The sequence below is a fragment of the Monocercomonoides exilis genome (genome assembly GCF_001643675.1).
Source record: "Monocercomonoides exilis strain PA203 chromosome Unknown scaffold21-1407046, whole genome shotgun sequence".
In the NCBI taxonomy this organism is placed as follows: domain Eukaryota; phylum Preaxostyla; order Oxymonadida; family Polymastigidae; genus Monocercomonoides; species Monocercomonoides exilis.
This window is the reverse complement of record NW_027150566.1, coordinates 163913-188103: the sequence shown is the minus strand read 5'-3', so window position 1 is coordinate 188103 and position 24191 is coordinate 163913. Positions and strand designations below refer to the sequence as shown.

Below are 24191 nucleotides of genomic sequence, written 5' to 3'. Positions count from 1 at the left end.
GCTATTTTTGAATATCATGTGACCGTCAATTCTTCACATAAACAATATAGAATGTTTTATCATGATCAGAAAAATAATTGCAGAAATTTTTTATGAGAAAACGATAGATAATGTTTTTTCACTTTTCATTTTTCTCACGAAAATATTATTATCACCTAAAGTTAAACAGAAGTGTCATGAAAATGATGGAATAATATGATCATTTAGTGAAATGAGCAAAAAAAAATACTTTTGTGTTTCAAAATAGCAAATGCTCACTCAATAAATTTTAAAAAACTGTTTTTAACATAAATTTTATATATACTTGTTGTTATATTTGAAAATTTAACAATTTTACGAAACATGAAAAATGACCGAAAATTTTAACAGAACTTGCATGCTTTCAAAAATAATGACCCATATTGAACGGTATTTCATAATTTAAATCAAACGATCGAAGAAAAAACTTGGAACAAATTTTTAAATTTTTCATGAATGAAAGAATTCTGTACCCTCTTTTTTTATTGTCTTAAAAGTCGGAATATAAATAGAAAAGAAAATAAATAAATATTTATCACAAAACATGTGCATATTCAGCATTTATGTTGAAATTTTTTTTCATTTTTTTGAAAATCAAATATGAGTGAAAAACGTTTCTTTAGGAACAACTACCTTTTTAACATTTTGCAAATTATGAAATAAATAAGATGATAGCAGTACATTAAACAATGATGAAGTCAACACATCAACAATTCATAAAATTCGTTGGATAAAAAAGATAAAATAAAATCAAATAAAAATGTTGGCTAAAAAATAATCAAAAAATAATAAAAAAGAAAAGGTTAAAAACATTCATAACGAAAAAATGATCAAAACAAATAGTTCATGGAAATGCGAGTGAGCCATTGATTTTTGAAATTAGATAAAAAATTCCAAATATTTTTTTATTATATTTCAAAAAGATGAAAATATTTCATGGGAAATATGTTTAATATTAAATTTTAAGTGTCTGTTTATTTTGAAATTTTTTTATTGAGTGTAAATCACGACATTTGAAAAAAATTGAGGTACTTTTAGAAAACAAGGAATAAATAGAAATCAAAATCAATTTGTAGAAATCATGTGTTGTGAAGAAGATTCATGAATAAAATTTCTTCATCTTTTCTTTTTGTGTTTTCATCAGAGTCGTTAGAGTCTTTCTTTAATAGTTTTGTTCTACAAGATGTTTTCTTTCTCTGTTGCAGAAAAGAAAACAAACTTAATTTTGACTCTGGATTATGTCTCAGTGAAGTTTGCCTAACAGACTCTGAAAATTCTTGAAGAGAACTGCTTTTGGGTTTCCGAAGCAAGTCTAGCTTTCTGATTGCATCGTTTATGAAACAAACAAATGGAGGCATTTGGAGAGCATTTCTGTTCTCTTCTTCGAAAATGTCATTTTTTGATGCATTTTGATCTCTGCAGCTTCTGCTCCCACTTTCGTCATTTGTAACTTTATGTGCATTTTCTTCATTGAAAGGGGCTTCTCTTTCATCTTTTGAAGAAACAGCATTTTTACATGCTCTCTTTCTTGGCGTTCCTTTCTGTTCTTCCTTTTCCTTCTTGCTCTTCCTCGATGATTCATTTAATTTATTATCTCCTTTTGGTTGCATGCTTTTTCTCGTTTTCTTCTGCCATGCTTCCCACTCAGTCTTTTTGCCCATTGAGATCGCCATCAGCAGCCCAATTGAGTCAGACGGCATTCGGCGCAGAGCGGCGAACGCACTCACAGAAGACGAAGGGAGACGAGTAATTGGATCAATAAACTGTGCAGGCTGCCCTGTTATTAAGCAAAGAATTGGACCTGTTTTAGTTTGACGATGAAAAGGAGAAGGCAAAAAAGAGGATTTATTTTGAAGAGAAGAAATTGCAATTGGGTTTGAAAGTCTAAAAAGAATATCGCTTTGTAAAATATGATTGCTTGGCTGTGAACCAGGCACATGATCAGCAAGCGTGCCAGGGTAATGGATAATCGAAGATATTCCCAAATGTGAAGGTGAATCTGATCTTGTTGCTGCTGAGGCAGAAGTGTTCGTTGTTGTGGAAAGAAGCGCTTGCGAATCAAATTTGGCAGATTTTGTATCAATGGAAGTTGGTGGATCGACGCTCTGGTCAATTTCAAACTCAGTTGAAAGAAATCTTATATGCTTAGACAAGATGCTAAAATTTGAAAGATTTTATTAAAGAAATATTCACGTTTAAGAATTTTGAATGAAAATGAATCTAAAGCAATCGAGTCAAACAAAACGTACCTTTGCTTGACTTTCTTTGCTTTCTTTTTCTCGTCTTCTAATTTTAATTGCTCTATTAAGCTTGTTGTATTTTTCTTTTCTGTAATTTTAGCTTCTTCCAGCATCTCGCTTTGTGAAAGTTTTTCAAAAATTTTTCTCTCTTTCTTTGGACGATGAGTGGAAATAGTAGCATTTTTATCGGACAAATCTTGCTTATTATCACTTGATTCAATCTTTGTTGATTGCCTCGTTGCAATATACCTTCTTTGTGTGAATTTTTTCCGATTTCGTTTCTTTTCTGGGGTATTTGAAATTTCTTTTTCGCTAACTTTTGACTCACAGAATGCACTATCGCTTTTTAATGCCAATGTACAAACTTCGAGGTTATCTTCATTTCGTTTATGTTTCGAATTTCCGATTTTTGATTTCTGTTTTTTTGGATCAATGTATTCAAAATGTCTTTTTGAATTTTGCTAAATTAAATAATATGAATTTCAATATCAAAAGTATTCTAACCGATTTTTCACTTTGTTCTTCTCCTTGTTCAATGCTTTCTTCATCTTCTTCTGATTGTTGAAATTCAAAAAAATCAGAATCAAAATCATCTTCTTCTTCTTAAATTTAACGATTTATGTATAACTTAAAAATGATCGAATAAGTATGAATAATTTATTCAAACCCTCTGAAACAAAAGCATCATCATCATCTTCTTCTTCAAAAAATTGTTTCATTGCATCAGAACCCCAGAACTCATTCTTATTGAAAGCATCCTCAGAAATCAACTGATTTATTTTTGATCCTCTATTTGCGCGCGTGAACTTCCTTGTTGACATTGCCGACCAAATAAACTTCAAATACTTTTCTCCAATTTCATAAAATTTGTAATATAGTGGGCGAGGATCACTTTTTTAAATTTTTTTTGTTGGCTCTGTGCGCAGGGACATTTCGTTTAAGAGATGTTTAATCCATTATACTTTTATAACATAAAACCTGGAGCAACAAATGCAATTTTTAAAGAGCCTCAAAAATATCCAGAAACAAGTAATATAGCATCTTATGCTTATTCACCAAAAAGAGGACATAACAGCATGGAAACATTTTTTAGAAACACGCAAACGAATAGCCTTTGCTCTCTTCAATTAGAAACGCAAACATCTTTTGAAAAAATAAATGCAGAAAGCCATTCAAACGATAAAGTGTCATTTCGACATGATTGTAAGAAAAACACGCTTGCAACCATCTCAACCGGGACTAAATCTTCGAATGTGTTAAGTCTTCCACCTCCAAAATGCATTCAAAATTCTTTAGTGCATTCTCAGAAATATTTTAATATTTTTGAAATGATGCCAAATGAAGAAATCAAAGATGTATGCGAAATTTCATCTTGCATCTTGCACCAAGGTTCAAAAATGCGTGCTAATTGCCAAGGTTCTCTTCCTGCGGAAGATCCAAAAAAGTTGCATCAACACAATCAAATGCTTGCTCAAAATTCTTCAACTATTATACCCTGCGAAAACTCTCAAAATAAATGCCGTGCAACAACATCACTTAATTTAAAAGATGACCTGACGACAACTTCGAAGATTGATGAATTTGAATCAGACTACAGCCAAAAAGCTTCAATTACAAATAAAGATACGATATCAACGAAAATTGAAACAAAGCCAAAATTTCATTTTTCATCTCCTTCTCGTTTGAATTCAACAACACTTAATTCTACATGTTCGGAAAATTTTTCATCTTCAAATTTGCTTAATCGTATGTTCAGCTTCCAATCATCTGAATCTTCATTTATTGATAATTCATCTCCTAACAAGCAAATGCAAGAAAGCGTTGACGGACGATCGAAAATTGAAGAATTTTCGAGCATACCAAAAGTTCAATTACAAAATATCACGCAATTTGTAACTCGAGAAATGGAAGAAGAGACAAAGAAAGAAAAAACAAAGAAAAAGAAGTCAAAAAAATATCCTCGCCTGAGTCGCGAACTTCTTTATCTGTTAGACGATGTGGACAATAAGTCTGTCGGCTATGGAGCAGAACTTAATGAACAAACGGATAAATCAGACTCAACACCTGAAAATGGATGGGGCTATTTACGTTCAAACAAAGAAAAAGATTATTTTCAGCCAAAAGATCAAGGAGAAAGTTCTACAAGCGCATTGCCAATTGAGGAAAATGAGGTTCGCACCGAAAAAACAGAAGGGATGACCGAGAAAAATCTTCGTGATGGTCAAAGCGACAAAAGCGAAACAAACGCGCATGAAGCAAATATCGTTTCTGAAAAGGAAAAAAACGAAGATTTCACCGCTAAGCCTGAAGTCAAGAAAAAACCAAAAAGGGAGCTGACAATGTTGTTTTCAGATTCATCGTTTGACAACAATCAATTTGCAGGACAAAATTTTGGAAGTGCGAATGCAATGCAGTTTTACCCATATTTTACTAATTATATGGAGTATCCAATGATACCAACGCAAAATTTGACAAGTGTTGTTGGAAATTATTATCCAAGCATAATGTTTCCAATTAACAATATGGAAAAAATTATAAATGATGGAATCGACAAAAACAAAACAGCTATTGAAAGTTTAGTAAAAGATTTTGGAGATGTGAATGAAGATTTTCATAAAGGAAAAAGCGTTCTACAAACTCGAATGACAACGAAAAAGAAATTAAATGTTTCCAAAGAGAAAGAAGACAAAAAGAAAGGAAGATTATCTTCAAATAGCTTTTATGGAATCGACAAAGAAGCATTTAGACAAGTAAAAGCTTCTCTATTTGAGAATGAACTGGAGCAAAAAAACAGATTGAGAAGTTTTCCAGATAAAATTACCTGCAAATCTGAAAAAAGATTTCGGAAAGAAGATGAAACGGAAAATGAAAAAATAGAGGTGAGAGAAGAAGAAGATTATGATCATAAAAATGATTATGGCGATAAGGCTCAAGCACAAGCACAAGCTCAAGCACAGGCACAGGCACAAACACAAGCACAAACGCAAACGCAAACGCAAGCCATCACCCAAACCCAAACCCAAATCCAAATCCAAATCCAAACCCAAACCCAAACCCAAACCCAAACCGAAGCCAAAAAGGAAAATGAAAAGGAAAAGAATGATGAAAAGAATGAAGAAAAATCTGAAGAAAAATTTGATGAAAAATCCGACGAAAAGTCTGAAGAAAAGAATGAAGAAAAGAATGAAGAAAAGAAGGAGGAAAAGAACGAAGAAAAAAGGGAGAAAAAGGAAAATGAAGAAGAGATCGTAGAGAAAGAAGGCAAAAAAGATAAAACAGTTGAACATGAAGCATCGAAAATTGAAGAGTTGGCACCTTCAAGTCAAAGCAAACAAGAATTGAGTAGTCCACAAAAGGCGATTCCTCATATTTCCTTAGAATCTCTGAGCAGTAATATTAGACCGTTGAATCTTCCTTCGTCAAAAGAGATCAAAGCAAGCTTGGATAACAAACTTGTGCAACTCACAGAATGTTTGAACCAAAACATTGGTACGCATATGTTTGAACCCAAGACTTATCTGCATACGTCTGAAGGAGAAAAATACTTTAAATCAATTTCACATTTTTCTTTGGAGCAATTTTTGTGGTATGTCACATTATCCGAAAGCGATCAACTGTATGATTACTACGACAAAAACAATGAGATGTTATCTCAGCAAACGAAGTTGCTGAATTCACTTTTTATTCCGCCAGACTCAGTTCATTTTATGACGAAAGCATCTGTGAAAATAAAGGAGCCATATTCGTCTGTTTGTCCAAAGGGTTGCGAATATCTGTCTTTTGATGATGACATTGAATGTTCATTGCCATCGTCTTCGACTTTCCCAGTGCCATCCTCTAAGGAAGAAGAAAGTCCATCAGTTAAAGCGATTCAGACTTCGGATGGGCAATTCATCAGCGAATTTGATGGAGATATAAACTTAAGTAATAAAACAAATCATTCTCCTCAAATAACATCATCTCCACTTTCGACGCCTAAAGAATTAAATTCTGGACTTGTATGCACTCAACCTTCTTCCAGCAGAATTTCGAATAAAATACATCATCGTCAAATAATCACACCTTCAGAAGGAGACGATTCTCCTTATTTGTTCTTTCGCTTCAATGTAGCTACTCCTTCTTTTTCGGCATTTGCTTCTTTGAGGCAGAAGAACGAACTTGCTAAGCATTCATCAAAAGCGGTACAACAAAATACTTTGATTAATAACGAACAACCTGCAGGATGTCATCATATATCAGCAGAAAATGAAAAGACTTGTTCACAAGCCGAAGAATCAACACATTCAATATATGCAAATGAAACCTTTAAAGAAAATGAGCCAAAGAGTTACTTTGACATAAATCCTCTTCTTTCATCTTTCTTTTATGAAAACATCTCAAAAGGTGCATCAAATTCTGTTTCGAAGCAACAGCAGAATTCCCATCAAAGTGCTGCAATAATTTCTGCCTTGTTTGAAGTGAATGGTCCAATTATTTCTTCTGTTCCTCTTCTGCCGCTTGACGAGTACACTTTTACGAACAAAGAAAAAGATAAATCATTGCATTTTTTCACATTACTTGCTTCTCCCACATATTCAAACAAAATCGACCACTTAAAAATATATTCACCCTTTGAACCTTCATCAATAACAACTCAATCATTTTCTTTTGAAAGATTATCAAGTGAAGCATCTACAACAATTGACGCTGAATCCGTTGCCAATATTCAGTTTCACAAAGACATTTTGCTTTCAAAACAGGAATTTCTTGCTCATCTATTTTCACAGTTGTTCAATCCACATTTCATTGTTTCTCATCTTATCCACGCATTCGAGCACAAAAGTCCCTTTTTCTTTCAGCACATCCCTCTTTCAATTTGTCGCGAGTTGTCACCTCAACATGAAAAATTCCCTCTCATTTCAGCTGCTTCCGCAGCATCCTCCTCATTTCACAATTCGGAGAAATTGTTTTATCCAACATTCGCAACACATTCAGCATCATCTCAAGCTTCTTCAGTCATTTCTTCCACATCCTATTCTTCATTAAATAGCGTTCATTCAGATCCACAAAAAGCACAAGAAAGCGCTTCTCATATTCGTTCAGATTCTATTTTTTCGATTCCTTCAAACTCATCTTTTTTGCAAAGTTCATTGAGCAAGTTCCAAAAGGGTAGTTACAACGTAACAATGAGTGCAGCCTATCATTTTATTAATTCACTCCCAGTCTATCTTGCATTTAATGGACATCTTCAAATCGCTCCGGGCAAATCATTTTCCAAGGAATTTCCACCGTTAGGGCAAACTTTTAAGTCCAACGAAGAGAAATTTCATCGAATTACATATATTAAACAAAATACCACATTGAATGATTTATCTAAACTTTTAATAAAAACTATATCTCAAAGTTTATCGACGGACCAGGCTTATGATAAATTTATCTTATCAGTTTTAGTGCTGATTGCATACTCGCATGCAATTAAATTAATCATTGAAAAGTCTATTGAAGAAAATTGTTAGCAAAATGAAAAAACTTCTTTTGCTAAATAATTTTTAAATTAATTTTTTTTGCGTAGACAGCTAAGTTTTCTCTTAATTTTTAAATATTATTTGTTTTTTATATTAGAACTGACCGCTATGTGCTTTCATTTAGAATTTTTATTTTTATTACCATAACATATTTGTGTTTATCAATTTTGGCTTCAATTTCTTCATCATGAAAGATAAACCAAGAAAATCTCATTCCAGACACCATAGTAGTGTCAAAGATAGGCATCACAAGCATCATGACGATCATTGGAAGTTTTTAGATCGATATATATCTCACTCTCTGACTGATGGTGAAAAAATTGAATTTTCGGATGATATTGAACGTTTGAAAATTGCATGGAAGCTCACGAGTAAAAAGGTTTTGATTTTTATTATTGAATCATGTTTGCTAATAAATTTTGTTGATATTTAAGACGATGAAGAAACTGTACAAATTTCACATCACTTGGACGGAAAAAGTGTCATTTTTGCTATCTGTTTCACTTTTGTATGTGAAAAACTCATAAAAATTTTAGCACAAATCATTTCAATATTCTTTCTTTATTCTTTGTTGATGTGAATAGGTGTCTAATCGAGTACATTTTCCTTTGCTACTCTTTTTATCTCCCATACTTCTATATTTGTCTGCTATTGCCTGTGTGTCTTTTTATAATTACCTTTTTCTTTATTAATGTTTTTCCTTTTTTTAATTTTTAAATTGACTTTTTATAGCTTATATTGGGTCGTTTTTTCTATTATCATTCGAGAGGAGTATGCTTTACTCATTACTTTCGAAATTTGATTATGAATTATTTCAATAACAATTTTATAATTTGAAGTGGCATTTTTATCTTTTGGACTATTGTTATTTTTCCAATTTGACATTTGTATTTTTCATCCTGGTGTATCCGTCATCAACAATTTTGTGGCAATGCTGCTATCTATCGGCAAATGGGCCACTGCTTGCTGCAATTATAACATGGAAAAATTCGCTTGTATTTCACGATATTGACCGTATTATCTCTGTTGTGCTGCATGCATTTCCATCGCTGGTTACGTATTCGTTCAGGTGGCATCAGGTCTCGTCGAATCAGGAGTGCTATTCAGAGCCGATGATGTTCTCCTCATTTGCAGCGTCGATGATGCTGTACTTTGTGTGGCAGTCGGCGTATTTCATTAAGGTGATTGTGATCGATGCACAATACCTGGAAGAGCATCAGAACTTCGATTTTTCTGAGAGATGGATAACAAAAAGATTAAAACCAGTGTGTTCAACAAAACGTTCCGAACTTTCATGTTTTCAGAAGAGTTTTAGATTTTATTTATTTAAAAATATTTTTTTTTTTGAATTTGTTTTGTTAACTCGATTAACTTTTAATTGCTATCAATGAATGATTATAATTATTATTATTATTTTAATAGGGAACGTTTTTGCACAAGCTGTACAACATTCACCCTCAGTCAAGATTGTACAAAGGATTGATGTACTCATGTCTGCATTTTGTTTATTTTCATTTTTCTTATTTGTCCGATGTTCCGTAAAAATGTTTTTCTTTTGCAAACCTTTAATGATTTATTTGTTGAATGAAATGAACATCTGTTCGATTTTATTCTATTCTTTTGTGTTCTTTCTGTTTCTAATTGATTCAATCTCACCGCAACATTACCAAAACAAATGAAATGTAGTGTCCCAATTCGTCTTCACCTTCATCACGCAGATCCCCTGCTTCCTTTTCTATTCTTCGCACTTCTTCCATTCGGTTGCGTTGATTGCTGTCTATCTCATCTGCACTTGGTATGGCGGCTGCTTCTATCTCGCCAGAGTGGTCGAAAGCAAACAGGCAAAGCTCGACAGAAAGGAAAGAGAAGAAAAAGAAGCTCGCGAGGCACTAAAGGCACAAAGCGAAGCAGCCAACAAGCAGAAGATGCAATCAGCTCTTTTGCCAGGTGCTTCTCTAATGTCACAACCACTCTCTTCTTCAGCTTACCCTCCGGCTCCTTCTTCTCTTGCCTCCACTCAAAATCCTTCTCAAAATCCATATGCTGACATAAAAGCTGCTTCAGAAAGAGGAAATGCACAAGATGCATTCACAAATGCACTTAGTCCAACTTCAGCAGCTGCTGATAGTCTCGAACAGCAGAGCACTCATGGTGCAACTGCATTGCTTCCTTATCCACTCACACTTCGCCCTCCGCAGCATCACTCTCTTCTTAGCCCATCTCTTCAGATGCGGTCATCATCATCATCTTCTTCTCCTCCTCCTTCTTCTTCTGTTTCCACTCCCCAATCAACCTCTTCTCTTTCCTCTTTGTCTTCGAGCGATCTTTCGGACTCGGAAGGCGCCCTGAGTCTGACAGATGCCGAAAGTGAAAGCGATCTTTTGGACTACATTTCGCCTGTCTTACTCACTTTCAGCTCTCCACAGCCCATCACAACAGCGCCTTTCCTCCTTCCACACATCACAAAACAGCCAAAGGTGTTCGCTGAATCTGAAACAACAGATTCAGAAACTGAGCATTTCGAAGAGGAATTCAGCGAATCTGATGTTTCAGAAGGGAAGGAAAAATAATGATTTATATTTATTTGAAAGAAGCAGCTGTGATGTTAAGCTGTTATTGTGGATTTTCTGCTTATATACATTTATGGTCTCATTTTAATAATTGTTGGATAGATTTTTTGTCTTTATTTGTGGATTATGTTTTCAAAAATTTTAATTGCAGAAAAGAATTTTAATTATTTCTCTTGTTTGTTACACAAATTTTTTTACAACGTTTCTCCTTCAATCAGTGACTTATTTTTATGTTTTTGACAATTCAAGCTAATTTTTTTGAAACTATGTCTTATACAATTTATTTTAAAAAAAGATCCTGAAAATAACAGTTCCAGCAACAGAAGAAGTTGAAGCATTAGTAGCAACAAAGAAAAGAAAAAAGAAAAAGAAAATATTAACAAATGAGCTTTTGAAGGCAGAATAACTCGTTTATCCAAATATTTGAGTGAATAATTTCATGCAGAAATCAACAGAAAATAAAATAATCTTCCAAATTTTGAATCAAAAAATATTCCCCAAACATTCTTTTTTCGGTGATGAAGAAGAGCCCAAAGATGCAGTCATCATATCCTTTTTCCTCCATCTTTTCGAAAACTCTTCTTTTATTCTCTTTCCTCGTTGCCTCCTCTTCCTGTTTTCCCTTCCCATTCTTCAACCTTCTGCACAGTCCTCTGAAAAAAGATAGATAATTCTTAACCAACAAATCCATTGTTTCCAAACTGACTGTCTCCTCCACAACAACATCGACAGCTCCTCCACTCAGCAGCTCATCAATTTGCACTGCTTGCATGTTTGCAATCCTCTCAAACAGAAAAATGCATCTATCACTTATTTCTCTGTAATTGTCCTTCGCTTCTCGAAATGCTCCCACAATGCTCCTCACAATCCCTGCAAGCCCTCCATTCCACGCTTCACATCCACAAAAATAACTGTTCAATGTTAAAATCCATCGAACAAAAATATACGCTTCCTCCCTTACTTTTCCTCTTCTTTCTTCTTCTTTCTTCTTCCAATCGATATGTTTTGAAAGTTCTTCCAGTTCTCTTACCACCTCTCTCGCAAAATTCAGTTTATAAGTAATAACTGTTTCCAAGCTTCTTTCCGTATATAATCTGCTGATAAGAAACCCCCAAGCAGACTGATACCCCAACCGAGTTAGATTGTGATGCTCCTGGTGATATTCGATGATTTCTAAAATCTCGTACATAAATAGCTCTTGTGCCATGGGCTGTTACAAGCCGCAGCAAATAAACTGATGATCAAAACAATCATGAAAACTCAATCACACTTGATGCACACATATGTTACTCAATGCAAGTAGCGCCATCTCCACTTCTTTTTGCGCTCCTTCGCTTTCTTCTTTGTTCATTGCTGCTTTCAGAAGACTGCAGGTGCATCCAGGGAGCAGTTTTTGCGAAATGAAGTTGCTGCGAAGCAGAATGTAACATTCGCAAACTTCAACAAGAAATTGTTCATTCATCTCTCTCATTTTCTTCTCTTCATCAAGCATCAACTTCTCTAATCTGAAGCGCAGTAAAGAATCATTAAAGCTATTATTCCACAAGTTTTTCACAACTTTGGAATATCCAATTTTTTTCATCAAACAAACAGCGTTTTCCACAGAAAGTTTCTTTTCTTCAAGCATTTCGTCTATTCTGTCCAGCATTTCAATTGTTAGTACAGCTTTTAATTCTTCCCAGCTCATCTCTTCGATCACTTCACTCATTTCAAGGATTTTCCGTTCCTGATCATCTTTGGTGTAATCATCAAGCTTGGAAATAAATGCTTCACAAGAAAAAGCGTATTCACAGAGCATACGTATTTAATATGCAAACTCGAAATGTTATTTGTTAAAGAAATCTATGAATATATTAGAAAAAAAAATAATAAGATAAAAAATTATTTGCATTTACACAAAAAATTGTATTCACAATTCAATTGTAAATTTCAAAAAAAGATAGAGTCTTTTTAATATAAATGCTCCAAACAGGTCCCTTTGTCAATTGCATTTTTTGTCAATATGCGCAAAGAAAAACGATTATTAATCTTTCGATAATTTATATAATGGACGATATGATCAGAGATATATTTTTGTTAGAATAATAATATAAAAGAGTTATCTAAAGGGAAATTTATTTCTTTGAAAATGAACTTGTATTGATTTGTGAAACCTTTGATAAAAGATGTTGAGAAGAGATTAGCAAAGAACGAGAAAACTTTTTTATTTCTTCGAAAACTTCGAATTATTTGGACATATATGGACAAAACTGGATAAAGCAATGGACGAACATTTCTTTTCTCGCATCGCATGAATATTTGAACATTTGTCGCATTTTCAGAATTCTTAAATTAAGCCGAACAAGAAATATTTATCTTTCGCTTTTCAAAGCAGTGTGGAGAGAAGGGAATGAGCGCTGTGATTCATAATGCAAATTAAAGAATATAACATTATTTTTTCCTTCAGTTAATATAGTTAAAAACAAATTCAATTGAAATTCAAACAGATAAAACTGAAAAAGAGGAAATTAAAGAAGTGAAAAGACAGTTCATTGGATTTGGAGAAGATTCCAGATGAAATGTAATGAAAACATATTTGAAATTATGACACAATAAAGGTGGAAAAATCAACAGCTTCCCATCATCCACTAATGATGAAAAAGAATTGCAAAGAGATGAAATAGGGTGATTTTTTTAATCCGGACAAAATATAAAATTCAAATATCTCAACAAATATTTAATATTATTTAACAGAAATTTGCACAGTTGTGTATTAACATATATGACATCTATTCATACACAAATTTTTTATTGCGGTGTTGTATATTTTTTGAAATAAATAATTTTTATTTTTGAAAATCGGACTTTTGATGAATTTTTCTATTTTAATAAAATGATTCAATTCAACTTTTCCACACACAACCTATTTTTTCCATGATATAAGCAATTCTGGTTATTTTTTATTTTCTGCAATTTGCTCGTTTAGACTGAATGAAAATCTATCATTTTTGAAAAATCATTGTCAATGAGACAACTTAAAAAATATTTTTCATTAAATGCAGGAGCATGTAACTAAAACTAACCGTTGCATTAATTAATATAATACTTATAAAAAATTACTGCCAAGTTGTAATTAACTGATTCGACAGTTATTTCAAAAATTTTAAAAATTTAATTGATTTATTGATTAATAAAACTTCGTATAAACATCATTCCAAAGAAGAAAAGCAACTTTCGCACCCTTCAAAAACATCAAATTTTTTCCACATTCAATTTATACATAAAGAACAAAATTCAAATTGTTGAATACTTACTTCGAAAATGCAAACACACATTCATCTGAGTGACATCGTTTCTGACTTTTTGAAGAATAGAATCCAACACGCAATATTACAAATTGCATATAAAATGTCACGCAAATATTTAAATTGCTTTTTTACTGATTTTAGTTATCTGCCTTTGTATGAGAATGAGAGTGTGATGATGATTTTGAGGAGACTTTTGAATGATGCCCTTGGTGACGTACGCTTTTTTTGATATGCGAAGCTTCAGTGCGATGAGATAGGCAAGACACAGATGGTGACGATGATTTTCTGTCACAGAGAGAATCGCTGCTTGATGTCTCTGCAGAGGAAAGAGAAGGATGCACAGCTGAAGAAGATGTTGTAGATGATGAAGATGTCGATTCTGAGACAGACATTTGTGCTTCATCTGATCCTGAGCCTGAGCCCGAGTCTGAGTCTGAAGAAGTTGAAGAGATTTCGCTTTCATCGATCTTTGCTTCTTCACACTGGCGCTGAGAATGATGATTGTCCAATGAAGAATGACGATGACATCGAGGAGAGTGACAGCTGCATCTGTTGTGATGGTGCTTGCAATGGCCATGCGAATGGCGGTGGGAGCTGCTGCAGCAGGCGCTGTTGCATGGAACTATGCGGCTGACTCCGTGGCAGCGATGATGACTGCACCTGTGATGGTGAATTGGGGTATGATGATGATGATGATGGCAATGCCTGCAACAACATTCAGATCTGGATGAAAATGAAGATGGAAAATAATGAGGTGAAGAGTTGAAAGCGTTGGAATGCGCAGTTGATAAAACATGCAGCATCAGAGAAAGAACAAGCGGAGCAAGTGAAACTATCGCCGAGAAAGCAGACTGCATGGATGGCATTTGCATGTTTGGCGGACATAATACTTGTTGCTGTGCTGCCATCATCGGCTGCTGCACAGCGGAAGGCACAGAAGCTAAAGAAGGCTGGAGAAGCGAGTGCAAAAGATGAAATTGTGCGAAAGATGAGGGAGAAGACATCGATGAAGCAAGCACTGATTCAAGGCAGTTGCAGCAGACACTATCGCAAGTGTGCCGATGTGAATGTGCATGTGGACGTGAATGACGATGCAGACGCGAGCGAGGCTGAGACAGCGGAAGAACATTTTGGTTGTTTTCTGCAAGCTCAGTAGGAAGACTCATTTCAGACAAAGCGTTTGATTGGGCTGTTGGAAGCTGCTGAATTGACGATGCTTCAACAGGCATTGCAGGAATAGCCGTGATTGAAGAAGGAGCTGCCTCTTCGTTTTGCTGCACGGGAGCAGAAGCAGGAAATGAAGTAGCAGAAACAGCGGAATCAGTTTGTGAAGCGGGAAATGACAGAACAGATGATGATGATGATGAAGATGACGACGACGATGATGCTGAACCACCAGAAGCTTGTTCACAAATCGCTTCTAAATTTGGAGGAACAAGAAGTTGACCACTTTGAGGATGAGACGCCTGCTCATTCACTTGATTCTGTGATGATTTGCTTTCCTCTGAACTTTCTTCATCCTTTTTGCTCTCTTCATCAATATTTTCTTCTTTGCTTTTTTCTTCTTTTTGCTCATCTTCACTTTCAGCTGAAATTTCTATTTCTCTTTCGTGTTCTGTCTCCTCCTTTTCATTATTTTCCTCTTCATTCTTTTCATCTGTTTCTTTGTCATCTGAACTAGTACTTTCTTCGGTGCTTGAATGATTTGTTGTTTCGGTCGAAGCTGACTGAGACGGAGAGGAAGACGTAGATGTGACTGTCCTTTGAGTGACTACTCTAGATCCAGTTGACGGAACGTTTACAGTTGTTGTCGTAGTGGTGATGGGTGTTGATGTTACTGTTGTATGAAAACCGTTCTGTTGAGATGAATCAGGAGTAATGTTTCCCATTACTTGATTCATTATATTTCCAACCATGCTTTGCATCATTTGTCCCATGTTCTGTGGATTGAAAGCTCCGCTGAAATTAAAAGGTCCAAAGTTCATTCCCATTTCTGGATGATCTCCAGCACCTTCAAAAATCATTGGAAATCCAAAAACATGTGCAGCTCCTGTAGGAAATGTTTGTTGCTGCGAAGAAGGCTGAGGAGAAGGAAGGTTTGATGATGCCGACGAGTTCGTTGAAGCACTTGCGCTTCCAGAGTTGTCAGATCTTTCTACGCAATGGACAATAGATCCCTCATGCAAACCATTTGCTTCAAGGGTTCCGGTATGTAATACATGACCATTCATTATTAATCTTTGTCTTTCAACAGGAATGTGAGAGCGTGCTTCGATCCTCTGTTCAAAGTCATGAATAGTATCTTCTGGATCACATTCGACTTCAATTCGCTCAGAAGTTGGCATAATTCTCACCGTAACTCTCATTATCAGCAATCTTTCTTCAATTCGATCTTTCTATGATCAAACCCAAACATCCATGAAAAAATTCAAAAACTTTCAAAATGATCAAAATATTAGTTGTAATCTATTTGAATAATTCATAAGATAATAAAAATTAATCTTCTTTAAAAAATTTGCTCCTAAAAATTCTTTCCTTTTCTTGAAGAAAACAAATACAAAAAAAAAATTCCAATGATTCATTATCACCCTGGCCTTTTTGAAGAAGTGATTTTTCCAGCTGCCCCAGTTTTGTTGTTCCTTTCCGCCCAGCAGAATGTTTCTGTTCCGCCTCTTTTTCTCTTCAATTGCCTCGTGGAATGCCAACGCCTCCTTCAAATCTCTGCTTCTTTCACCCCCTTTCGCACTGGCTTTTCCTGTGCACTCACTGCTTTGTGAATATCTGTGTCGAAACTCCGCCTGCCAGACGAAATTCCAGCACAGCAAGAAAACAAAACAAGGCGAAAACATAACTCTTGCCCAGATGCAAAAGCAACAAAAACATCAAAAAAAAAAACATTTTCTTTTTTCAAATTGATTTCCATTTCTTGCTGCTTCTCCTCTTCCTGCTCGCAGCACACCTTCAACTTCCACAAAGCGAATCTCCCTCGTTTTCTTTTCGTCGATCCGATACTCAAAGCTGGCCCCACAAAAAACAAAAGAGAAAGAGAGAAAGAGAGAAAGAAAGAGAAAGAAATATGAAGTCAAAGAAGCAGCAGAAAGCACCCATCAAAGCACACGTGTTGGCAAAGTTCACAGGCAGCGGGCGGCCAATTGCCTTTTTGTATGCTTCTGTCACCACCACCACAATCTCCGTCTTCCGCGCTGACACCATCAGATAGTCGTACTGGCACACCCGCCGCCACCACCACCAGCAGCACCACCACCATCAAAAAACAGAGAAAGAATGAGAAAAGTCAAAAACTACCTTTTCTTCTTTGCTCACGAACCCCTCTCCAAAAACAGGAAAAAAAAAGATGTCAATTGCCCTCACTCTGCATGCCCCACACCTCAGAAGGCACTCTCAGCGCAAAGAAGTTGTCGGTCAGGCACGACAGGTTGATTGCCCCAAGCTCCTTTCGTTTCCGCACAGTTCGCCAAGCAAAAACAAAAACAAATGAAACAAAGAAAGCAAAGAAAACATAAAATGTGAAGGCACAGCAGGTGCGGAAAGGCCGGTGGCGCAACACCTGAAATGGGATCCTCCGCTTCACAATCAGACTCGAAGGCGTGATGCTGCACACTGCCTGGTCGGTCACTGCCAGCACACGCTTCTGCGTCTTCAGCCGCTTGTTCACCTTCATCACCTCGTCCGAAAACAGCACCTTCCTGTCTCCTGCCAGCGCGCACAGAGGACACACACAAAAACGAGCAAGGCAAGCGATTATTGGAAAATGTGAAAAAAATAAAAAAATAAAAAAGGAAATAAATCAAAGCCAGAACATCTCTCAAATGAATAAGAATAAAGAAAGCACATTCATCATTACCACCACCACCACCATTGTCCCTTTCTTTTGGCGACAAACCTGCAGCTGTGAGCACCTTCATCACCTCCTCGTTGCTCTCCAGCTTCAATCCATCTCCAAAAAGCCCCTTTGCACTCGACGACCGCCTTCCCCCACAAAAAAAGCAAATACCCCAAGCACCCACAAAACATGGCCCACCACCCGTTTCCAGTTGAAAACAAAAAAGTTTTTTAATGAAAGAAAAAATATCTTCTGGAAACAGCCAAAAACATCAGCCAAACCTCCGCTCCTTCTTCCCCATGAACAGCTGCTTTTCGGGCGCACCCCTCCCCTCCAGCGGGTTTGCTTGCGCAGGTTCAGCGTCTGCACTCATCCTCGTCCAGCCCCCAGATCTTGCCCACCACAGCCACTTTTCCCTTTTCCCCTTTTTTCTCTTTTCGAGGTTTGCGAAGCCAACACAGCCTTATTCAGCCCCCTTCATGCCTTGAACCCTCCGCCCTATTTTTTGCTCCATATTTTCTGTATGCTCCTCTGTCTGCGTGCTTCGCGAAGGAACGAGGAAAAAAGTTGGAAAACACACCCTTCACTTTTTCTTTGGCTGTTTCTGAGATTGAAAAAAATGCTTGTATTTCTCTGGCTGTGGGGAGTGGGGCTTGGGCAGTGTGCCTCGTATGAGGGTGTGTATTTTTTGGGTTGTGTGCAGGGCTGTGTCTGAAGTGCATTTTTGCATGCTGTTTGTTTGTGGTGTTTTGCTTTCTCTTCTTCTCTGGATTGGGGCTGTTTTTTGGATGGGCCTGGCGTGCGGGGGGGATGCAGATTATGCAAAGCCATGGTTTGTGTCGGGGATGACAGGGCCGATAGCAGCGAGCATGAGGCGGCTGGGGGCGAAAAGCGAAAAATCAGAGCGGCTGGTGGGGAGCCTGGTGGGGCTGCTGGAGGCGGCTGAGGCGGTGCACCCCGGGAGGTACGGACTGGCGCACCAGCCTGAGGCAGACAAGGCGTATTTGCGGGTTTGCAAGATCCTTTGTTTTTGTTTTGCATTAAACCGATGAATAACCATTTGATTTGTTTTGTTTTTTTGTTCTGTTTTGTTTTTGGTGGGGCTGGATGGCGGGGGGATGCAGTCGATGGTTGTGTCGATGATTCCGGTGTTTGCGGTGTACGGGTGTCTGGTGGGGCTGTTTGTGGGGTGGGGCGTGGGGACGTGCATGGGGTGCTGCAATCCGCGGGCAGAGAAGCCGGCGTGCGGGTGCTGCTGCTGGGGGAGGAGGAAGGGGCAGGCGGCGTGCCGGTGGGTGCTGGGGGTGGTGTTTGGGGTGGTGTCGCTGTTTGTGGTGCTGGGGCTGGTGATGTGTGCAGTGGGGCTGTTTTCGGTGCCTTGGACGCTGAAGGCGATCGGGAGCGGGCTGGACAGCGCGGCCGAGGCAGCAGCATCGGCATCTCAGCACATCGCAAGTGCACTTCCAGGTGTGGCAAGGGGCATGTCACCGAGTGAGTGCGTTTATTCAGCTGGAGGAGGAAGAATATTTTATTTATTAATTTATTAATTTAATTTTTTTTTTTGAGTTTTTTATTTGACTTCATTCATTGGTTGATCTGTTTGTGGATTGTGATTGGGAAGTGTTTGAGGAGCTGGGGAAGGTGCTGAAGGAGATCGGCGGGGAGCTGAGCGGCGGGGAGGGGGTGTGGCATGCAGAGGGGGTTGTGGAGAATGTGCTGAAGAAGCCGGAGCGAGTGACGGACAACCCGTTTGCAGAAGGGAACAAGTACTGGACGCTGGGGGAGCGGGCAGCAGAGGAGAAGGAGTGGTGGGCAGGGCAGCGGTGGAGGGGGAGGACGGGGTGGACGGTGCGGGAGGTGCTGGAGGCGATGGAGGAGACAGCGAGCACAGAGGGGAGAGTGAGGTTTGTGGAGGCGCATGTTCGGAGCGACTTTGAGAAGAGAGGGTTTGTGGAGGATGCGGAGACGCTGCTGGAGGAGCTGAAGGACATCCGGCTGGAGGTGTGACAAGAGCAGAGATTGCATTGAACTTTTCATTTAATTTATTTTTTATTTTATTATTTAATATTTTATATTTTATATTAATATAATGTGATTGGTATTTGTTATTGGGCATTTTCGTGCTTGGCCAGGTGAAAGAGGACGAGAACGAGCCGCTGGCGGTGAAGGTGGAGATTGTGGGGGGGCTGACGAGCGAACAGGCAGGGAGTGTGGGGCGGCTGGTGGAGAAGATGTACGGGGGAAGGGAAGAGCGGGCGGGGAAGACGCGGGCAGAGGCCGAGGCAGAGCGGGAGGCGCTTCGGGAGGAGAGCCGGCGGGAGGCAGAGACGATGAGCGGGTGGGCGGAGAAGCGGGTGGCGGGGATGCTTTTGCGGCTGAAGGAGACGGAGAGGCAGCTGGAGAGTGTGTTCTGCTGATTTGGTGGAAACAAACAAATTGACACATTTTTTGATTTTATTCTTTCTTTCTTTTTTCAAATTTGGCAATGTTGAATGAAACAGGTGTGAATGGGAGCAAGGTGATTGTGGCGGGTGAGTGCAAAGTGCGTGTGGCGCAGGCGGTGGAAGACTACGAGCGAGCAGATTTTGGGGCAGCAGCGCGGGACATGAGTGTGTTTGAGGAGCACATGGCGAATGTGACGGAGGCGGTGGAGACGGCAGCGCGTGTGCGGGCAGATGTGGTGGAGGTGCTGCACAGGCTGCGGTGCGGGTGGACAGCAGGAGGAGGAGGAGGAGGAGGAGGGGAAGGGCAGTGGTATGAGGAGCTGTTTGTGGAGAAGTACTACTCGTGCCGGGCAGTGAAGGAGCAGCTGGAGAGGCACCGGAGGAGGAGCAATGGCAGCAGCAATAGCAGCAATGGCAGTAATAGTGAGGAGAGTGGGCTTCTGCCGCAGGGAGAGGCGATTGGGCTGCTGGACTGGCTGAACAAGGAAGGGGGCGGGTCGGCGGAGGAGAGCGAGCGGGAGAAGGAAGAGATGCTGCGGCTGGCGGGGGTGCAGGAGGCGGTGTTTGGGGAGGCAGGGCGGGCAGCGGTGGAGGAGGTGCGGAGCGGGGCGATAGCGCTGGAGCGGGGGATTGGGGGCAGCGGGTGGGAGGCGGTTGCAGCAGCGGTGGAGGAAGGGATCGGCGGGGTGGCAGGGACGCTGGACAGAGTGGAGTATGGGATGGTGTCGGTGGTGGAAGGGCCGCGGGTGTTTGGGGGTGTTGTGCAGAATGTGCGGAACCGGGTGCGGGGGGTGCGGGAGAGGTGGCGGGGGTGGGCAGCGGGGTGGGAGGTTGGGGTGGACTGCATGTGTGTGGTGGTGGGGGTGTTGTGTGTGGCGGGGGTGGTGTGGGTGTGTGTGGGGGCAGTGGGGATTGCAGCGAGCGGGCGGAAGCTGCGGCGGCGGCGGTGGCTGAATGCGGGGATCGGGGCAGACTTCGGGGTGGGGCTGGGTGTCGGGGCGCTTGTGTGTGCGGCGGGGTGCTTTGGGCCGCTGGTGCACGACCTGAAGGCGGTGTATGTGGAGTCGGCGGCAGCAGCAGCAGGGACAGCGACTGTGCAGAACATGGTGCGGGAGCTGGTTGTGGGAGAGGACTGGGGAGACGCAGGGGTGTTTGGGGAGTGTGTGGCGCGGGTGCGGGAGGCAGAGGCGTTTGGGGCAGGGGCAGGGGCAGGGGAAGGGAGAGGGGCACAGGTGTTTCCGCCGGTGGTGTATGTGCACAAGCTGGCAGGCGGAGAGGGTGGAGCAGAGCTGCTGTATGCGCCGTATGATCTGCGGGGCGACTACCAGAGCGGAGAGGAAGGGGCGATGTTTGCGAGCTCGGCGGGAGAGAACAACGGCGGGGCAGCAGAGGAGGAGTGGATACTGGCGCGAGAGGGGTTTGTGGGAGAGCCGTATGGAGAGGCGCGGCGGGTGGAGGGGCAGGAGGTGTTCCGAGTGTTTTCGAAGCAGGGAGGGAATGCGACTGGGGTGGCTGAGCAGAAAGGGGTGGGGAAATGGGCACAGAAGGAGAAGGAGAGGGAGAAAGAGAGGGAGAAAGAGAGGGAGAAAGAGAGGGAGAGGAAGAAGAGTGGAGCAGCAGGAGAGATTGTGGAGGTGTGGAGGGCGCGGCCGGGGAAAGGGCATCTGCCGGTGTGCTATTGCCTGCCTGTGGCGATTGAGCGGGTGGAGCTGCAGAGTGCAGTGCCAGGGCCGTCAGTGTATGGAGTGGATGGTGGGGGTGGTGGGGGTGGAGAGGAGCGCAGCGGAGAGAAGGGGATGTGGAGGAAGATGGGAAGAGCAGAGGGGGATGGGAGGAGAGGAAGGCTGGGAGAAGGGCAGGGTTTTGACGGGTCGGTGTTTGGGCTGATGAGCTACTCGGAGAGGTTTGTGGAGGAGGCGATGGAGTTCTACCGGGCGAGTGCGGCGGAGCGGGAGGCGGCGGAGATGGGGAACCCGGTTGAGGGCGGGCTGCGGCGGAGGGTGGGGGAGGCGCTGGGGGTGGCGCGGAGGTTTGGAGAGGCAGAGTGGGAGAAGAACCCGCTGCTGGAGAGAGGGGTGTCGCTGACGGCAGAGGCGCAGGCGGCGGTGGGGGCAGCGGTGAGTGCAGCTGAGGGGAAGGCGGAGGAGCTGTGCCGGGTGGTTGGGGAGGAGACGAAGGCGCAGCGGGTGGGCGGGGTGGTGGCGGGGGTGGCAGGGCCGGTGTGTGTGGAGCTGGGGCGGGAGGGGGAGCTGGTGTGGGTGGGGGCGCTGTTTGTGGTGTGCGGGGTGGCGGTGCATGCGGTGGTGGAGATGCTGGGGAAGACGCACTGGGTGAGTGGAGAGGAGCTGGCGCAGCTGACGGCAGAGGAGGAGGCAGAGGCAGCAGCGCGGCTGGCGGAGGTGTCGAAGGCGCTGGAGGAGGAGTGGTGGCTGGCAGAGGAGGAGGCAGCGCGGAAGATGCGCTATGCAGCTCGGGTGGCGAGCCGGCAGAAGGGGAAGGGAGTGTCGGAGGCAGAGGATGGAGGGAATGTGAACAGGCTGACAGAGAGCGAAGGGGAGGTGAGGGCAAACAGCGATGGCAGCAGAGACGGAGAAGAAGAAGGAGGAGAAGGAAATGGAGGAAATGCGATGGAGGAGGAGGCAGCATACAACGAGTGGTCGGCAGGGCAGTTCAGGGTGTGGCAGGCAGCGCGGCAGAAGCAGCGGCAGATGGAGAGGCTGCGGACGCTGCAGATGCTGGAGAAGAGAACGGGGATAGCGCTGGTGGGGGATGTGGATGCAGCAGCGCTGGGTGGAGGGGCAGGGGCTGTGGGTGCTGTGGGTGCTGTGGGTGTTGAAGGAGCTGGAGATGGGGATGGGGATAGAGGTGGGGATGGGGTGAGCGGGTTCGGCCGGGTGGCGGTGGTGGACGAGGTGTGGAGCAGCGGTGGGGCCAGTGGAGACAGCGGGGCAGAAAGGAGGAGCAGGAGCCGGGGGGAGGGAAGGAAGGCAGGGAGAGAGCGGAAGGAGAGGAGAGGGGCTGGGAGGAGAGGAAGGGAGAGCGGGCGGAGGGAGGAGCAGGGGTGGAGGGAGATGGACCGGCTGCTGGACGAGGATGTGCTGCTGAGCGAGGTGCTGGAGAACAGCGAGTGGAGCAGAGCAAAAGAAGACAACAGGGATGATGATAACAGGGATGAAGGCAACAGGGATGAAGGCAACAGGGATGAAGGCAACAGGGATGGAGAGGGCGACAGCAGAAGGAGCGAGGGAGAATCAAGACCAACGACACAGCACAACGAGGAAAGGGAGGATGGGAGCGAAGGAGGCGAAAGAGGCAGAGAGCGAAACGAAGGGCAGGAGGAGGAGATGGAGGAGATGGAGGAGATGGAGGAGGACAGGAGCGGAGATGCGGGGGAGGGCAGCAGGGAGCACACAGCAGAAGGGGCTGGAGAACTGGGGCTTGGAGGGAGCGGGGGAGGAGGGGCGGGGGAGGAAGGGAAGAGCAGCGGGAGGAGTGCAACATCGGCAGAGGTGTTTGGGGCAGGCGGGGGTGCAGATGGCGGGCGGGGGGACTGGCGGGGAGAGGCCGAGGGGAGAGGAGCAGGGGCTGAGTACGAAAGGCGGAAGGCCCAAAGTGCAGGTGGCAGCAGGCTCAAATGAGGTGGGTGCAGCACAACAAGCACTTTGCTGTCTTTCTTTTCTTTTCTTTTCTTTCCTTTTCTTTTCTTTTTGTGTGCGTGCTTGTGTGCATGGCCAACACGCAGAATGTGCCCAGCCCACCCAGCTTCCTTCGAGCTCTGCTGATGCTGATGCTGATGCTGATGCTGATGCTGATGCTGATGCTGATGCTGATGCTGATGCTGATGCTGATGCTGATGCTGATGCTGATGCTGATGCTGATGCTGATGCTGATGCTGATGCTGATGCTGATGCTGATGCTGATGCTGATGCTGATGCTGATGCTGATGCTGATGCTGATGCTGATGCTGATGCTGATGCTGTCCTGATAGTTGGCTGAGGATGGCGAATGAAATGAGAGAAGTTCTCATTTTGCCGCTTGAATGTTTTTGTCACGACACTTGGTGATTTGCTTTTTTGAAGAAATAGCATTGTATTTTTATTGTTTTGTTTATTTCCCACTTCACCTCACCTCAAATGATGTTTGATTGAAGAGCACTTGCATGTGGAACAATGGAGCAGAGTCACATGTTTTCTTAGGCTTGCCACAAATGTTGCAACAATCACTGAAAAACAGAGAATGCGTCATTCTCTTCGTTTGCACATGCTGATATTGGCAAAGTCAAAA

The 24191-nt window shown here is 41.9% G+C and overlaps 8 protein-coding genes across 8 annotated transcripts; 4 read left to right on the top strand and 4 right to left on the bottom strand.

The window, feature by feature from the left end:
• Window positions 1-950: 950 nt before the first annotated feature.
• MONOS_8079 (uncharacterized protein) lies at window positions 951-3134 on the bottom strand. The gene is made up of 4 exons (XM_067878459.1): window positions 2926-3134; window positions 2763-2860; window positions 2268-2719; window positions 951-2175 (listed from the first exon to the last, which is right to left on the bottom strand). Exons 1-4 carry the CDS (start codon window positions 3077-3079, stop codon window positions 1098-1100), a joined length of 1782 nt encoding a protein of 593 aa, XP_067727703.1. The 5' UTR covers window positions 3080-3134; the 3' UTR covers window positions 951-1097.
• Window positions 3135-3586: 452 nt separating this feature from the next.
• On the top strand, window positions 3587-6599 carry MONOS_8078 (uncharacterized protein; the record flags this gene model as incomplete). The annotated part of the gene is made up of 2 exons (XM_067878458.1): window positions 3587-6256; window positions 6480-6599. 2 exons carry the CDS (start codon window positions 3587-3589, stop codon window positions 6597-6599), a joined length of 2790 nt encoding a protein of 929 aa, XP_067727702.1.
• A 1350-nt stretch (window positions 6600-7949) lies between these two features.
• On the top strand, window positions 7950-10637 carry MONOS_8077 (putative membrane transporter; the record flags this gene model as incomplete). Its single annotated transcript, XM_067878457.1, has 7 exons — window positions 7950-8141; window positions 8197-8270; window positions 8347-8419; window positions 8495-8533; window positions 8602-9027; window positions 9185-9254; window positions 9449-10637. 7 exons carry the CDS (start codon window positions 7950-7952, stop codon window positions 10330-10332), a joined length of 1758 nt encoding a protein of 585 aa, XP_067727701.1. The 3' UTR covers window positions 10333-10637.
• A 328-nt stretch (window positions 10638-10965) lies between these two features.
• Window positions 10966-12323, bottom strand: MONOS_8075 (uncharacterized protein; the record flags this gene model as incomplete). The annotated part of the gene is made up of 5 exons (XM_067878456.1): window positions 10966-10985; window positions 11035-11542; window positions 11603-12099; window positions 12150-12174; window positions 12303-12323. 5 exons carry the CDS (start codon window positions 12321-12323, stop codon window positions 10966-10968), a joined length of 1071 nt encoding a protein of 356 aa, XP_067727700.1.
• Window positions 12324-13255: 932 nt separating this feature from the next.
• MONOS_8074 (uncharacterized protein) lies at window positions 13256-16019 on the bottom strand. The gene has a single exon (XM_067878455.1). It carries the CDS (start codon window positions 15983-15985, stop codon window positions 13757-13759), a length of 2229 nt encoding a protein of 742 aa, XP_067727699.1. The 5' UTR covers window positions 15986-16019; the 3' UTR covers window positions 13256-13756.
• Window positions 16020-16382: 363 nt separating this feature from the next.
• MONOS_17538 (putative myosin heavy chain) lies at window positions 16383-17997 on the bottom strand (the record flags this gene model as incomplete). Its single annotated transcript, XM_067870467.1, has 7 exons — window positions 17745-17997; window positions 17524-17609; window positions 17188-17333; window positions 17008-17073; window positions 16738-16844; window positions 16579-16637; window positions 16383-16417 (listed from the first exon to the last, which is right to left on the bottom strand). The coding sequence occupies exons 1-7, from the start codon at window positions 17834-17836 to the stop codon at window positions 16383-16385; spliced, it is 591 nt and encodes a 196-aa protein (XP_067727698.1). The 5' UTR covers window positions 17837-17997.
• Window positions 17998-18082: 85 nt separating this feature from the next.
• MONOS_16500 (uncharacterized protein) lies at window positions 18083-23545 on the top strand (the record flags this gene model as incomplete). The annotated part of the gene is made up of 6 exons (XM_067869410.1): window positions 18083-18140; window positions 18280-18473; window positions 18588-18930; window positions 19085-19464; window positions 19596-19866; window positions 19965-23545. 6 exons carry the CDS (start codon window positions 18083-18085, stop codon window positions 23543-23545), a joined length of 4827 nt encoding a protein of 1608 aa, XP_067727697.1.
• Window positions 23546-23634: 89 nt separating this feature from the next.
• MONOS_17537 (uncharacterized protein) lies at window positions 23635-24081 on the top strand (the record flags this gene model as incomplete). Its single annotated transcript, XM_067870466.1, has 1 exon — window positions 23635-24081. The coding sequence occupies one exon, from the start codon at window positions 23635-23637 to the stop codon at window positions 23890-23892; it is 258 nt and encodes an 85-aa protein (XP_067727696.1). The 3' UTR covers window positions 23893-24081.
• Between the last annotated feature and the right edge of the window lie 110 nt (window positions 24082-24191).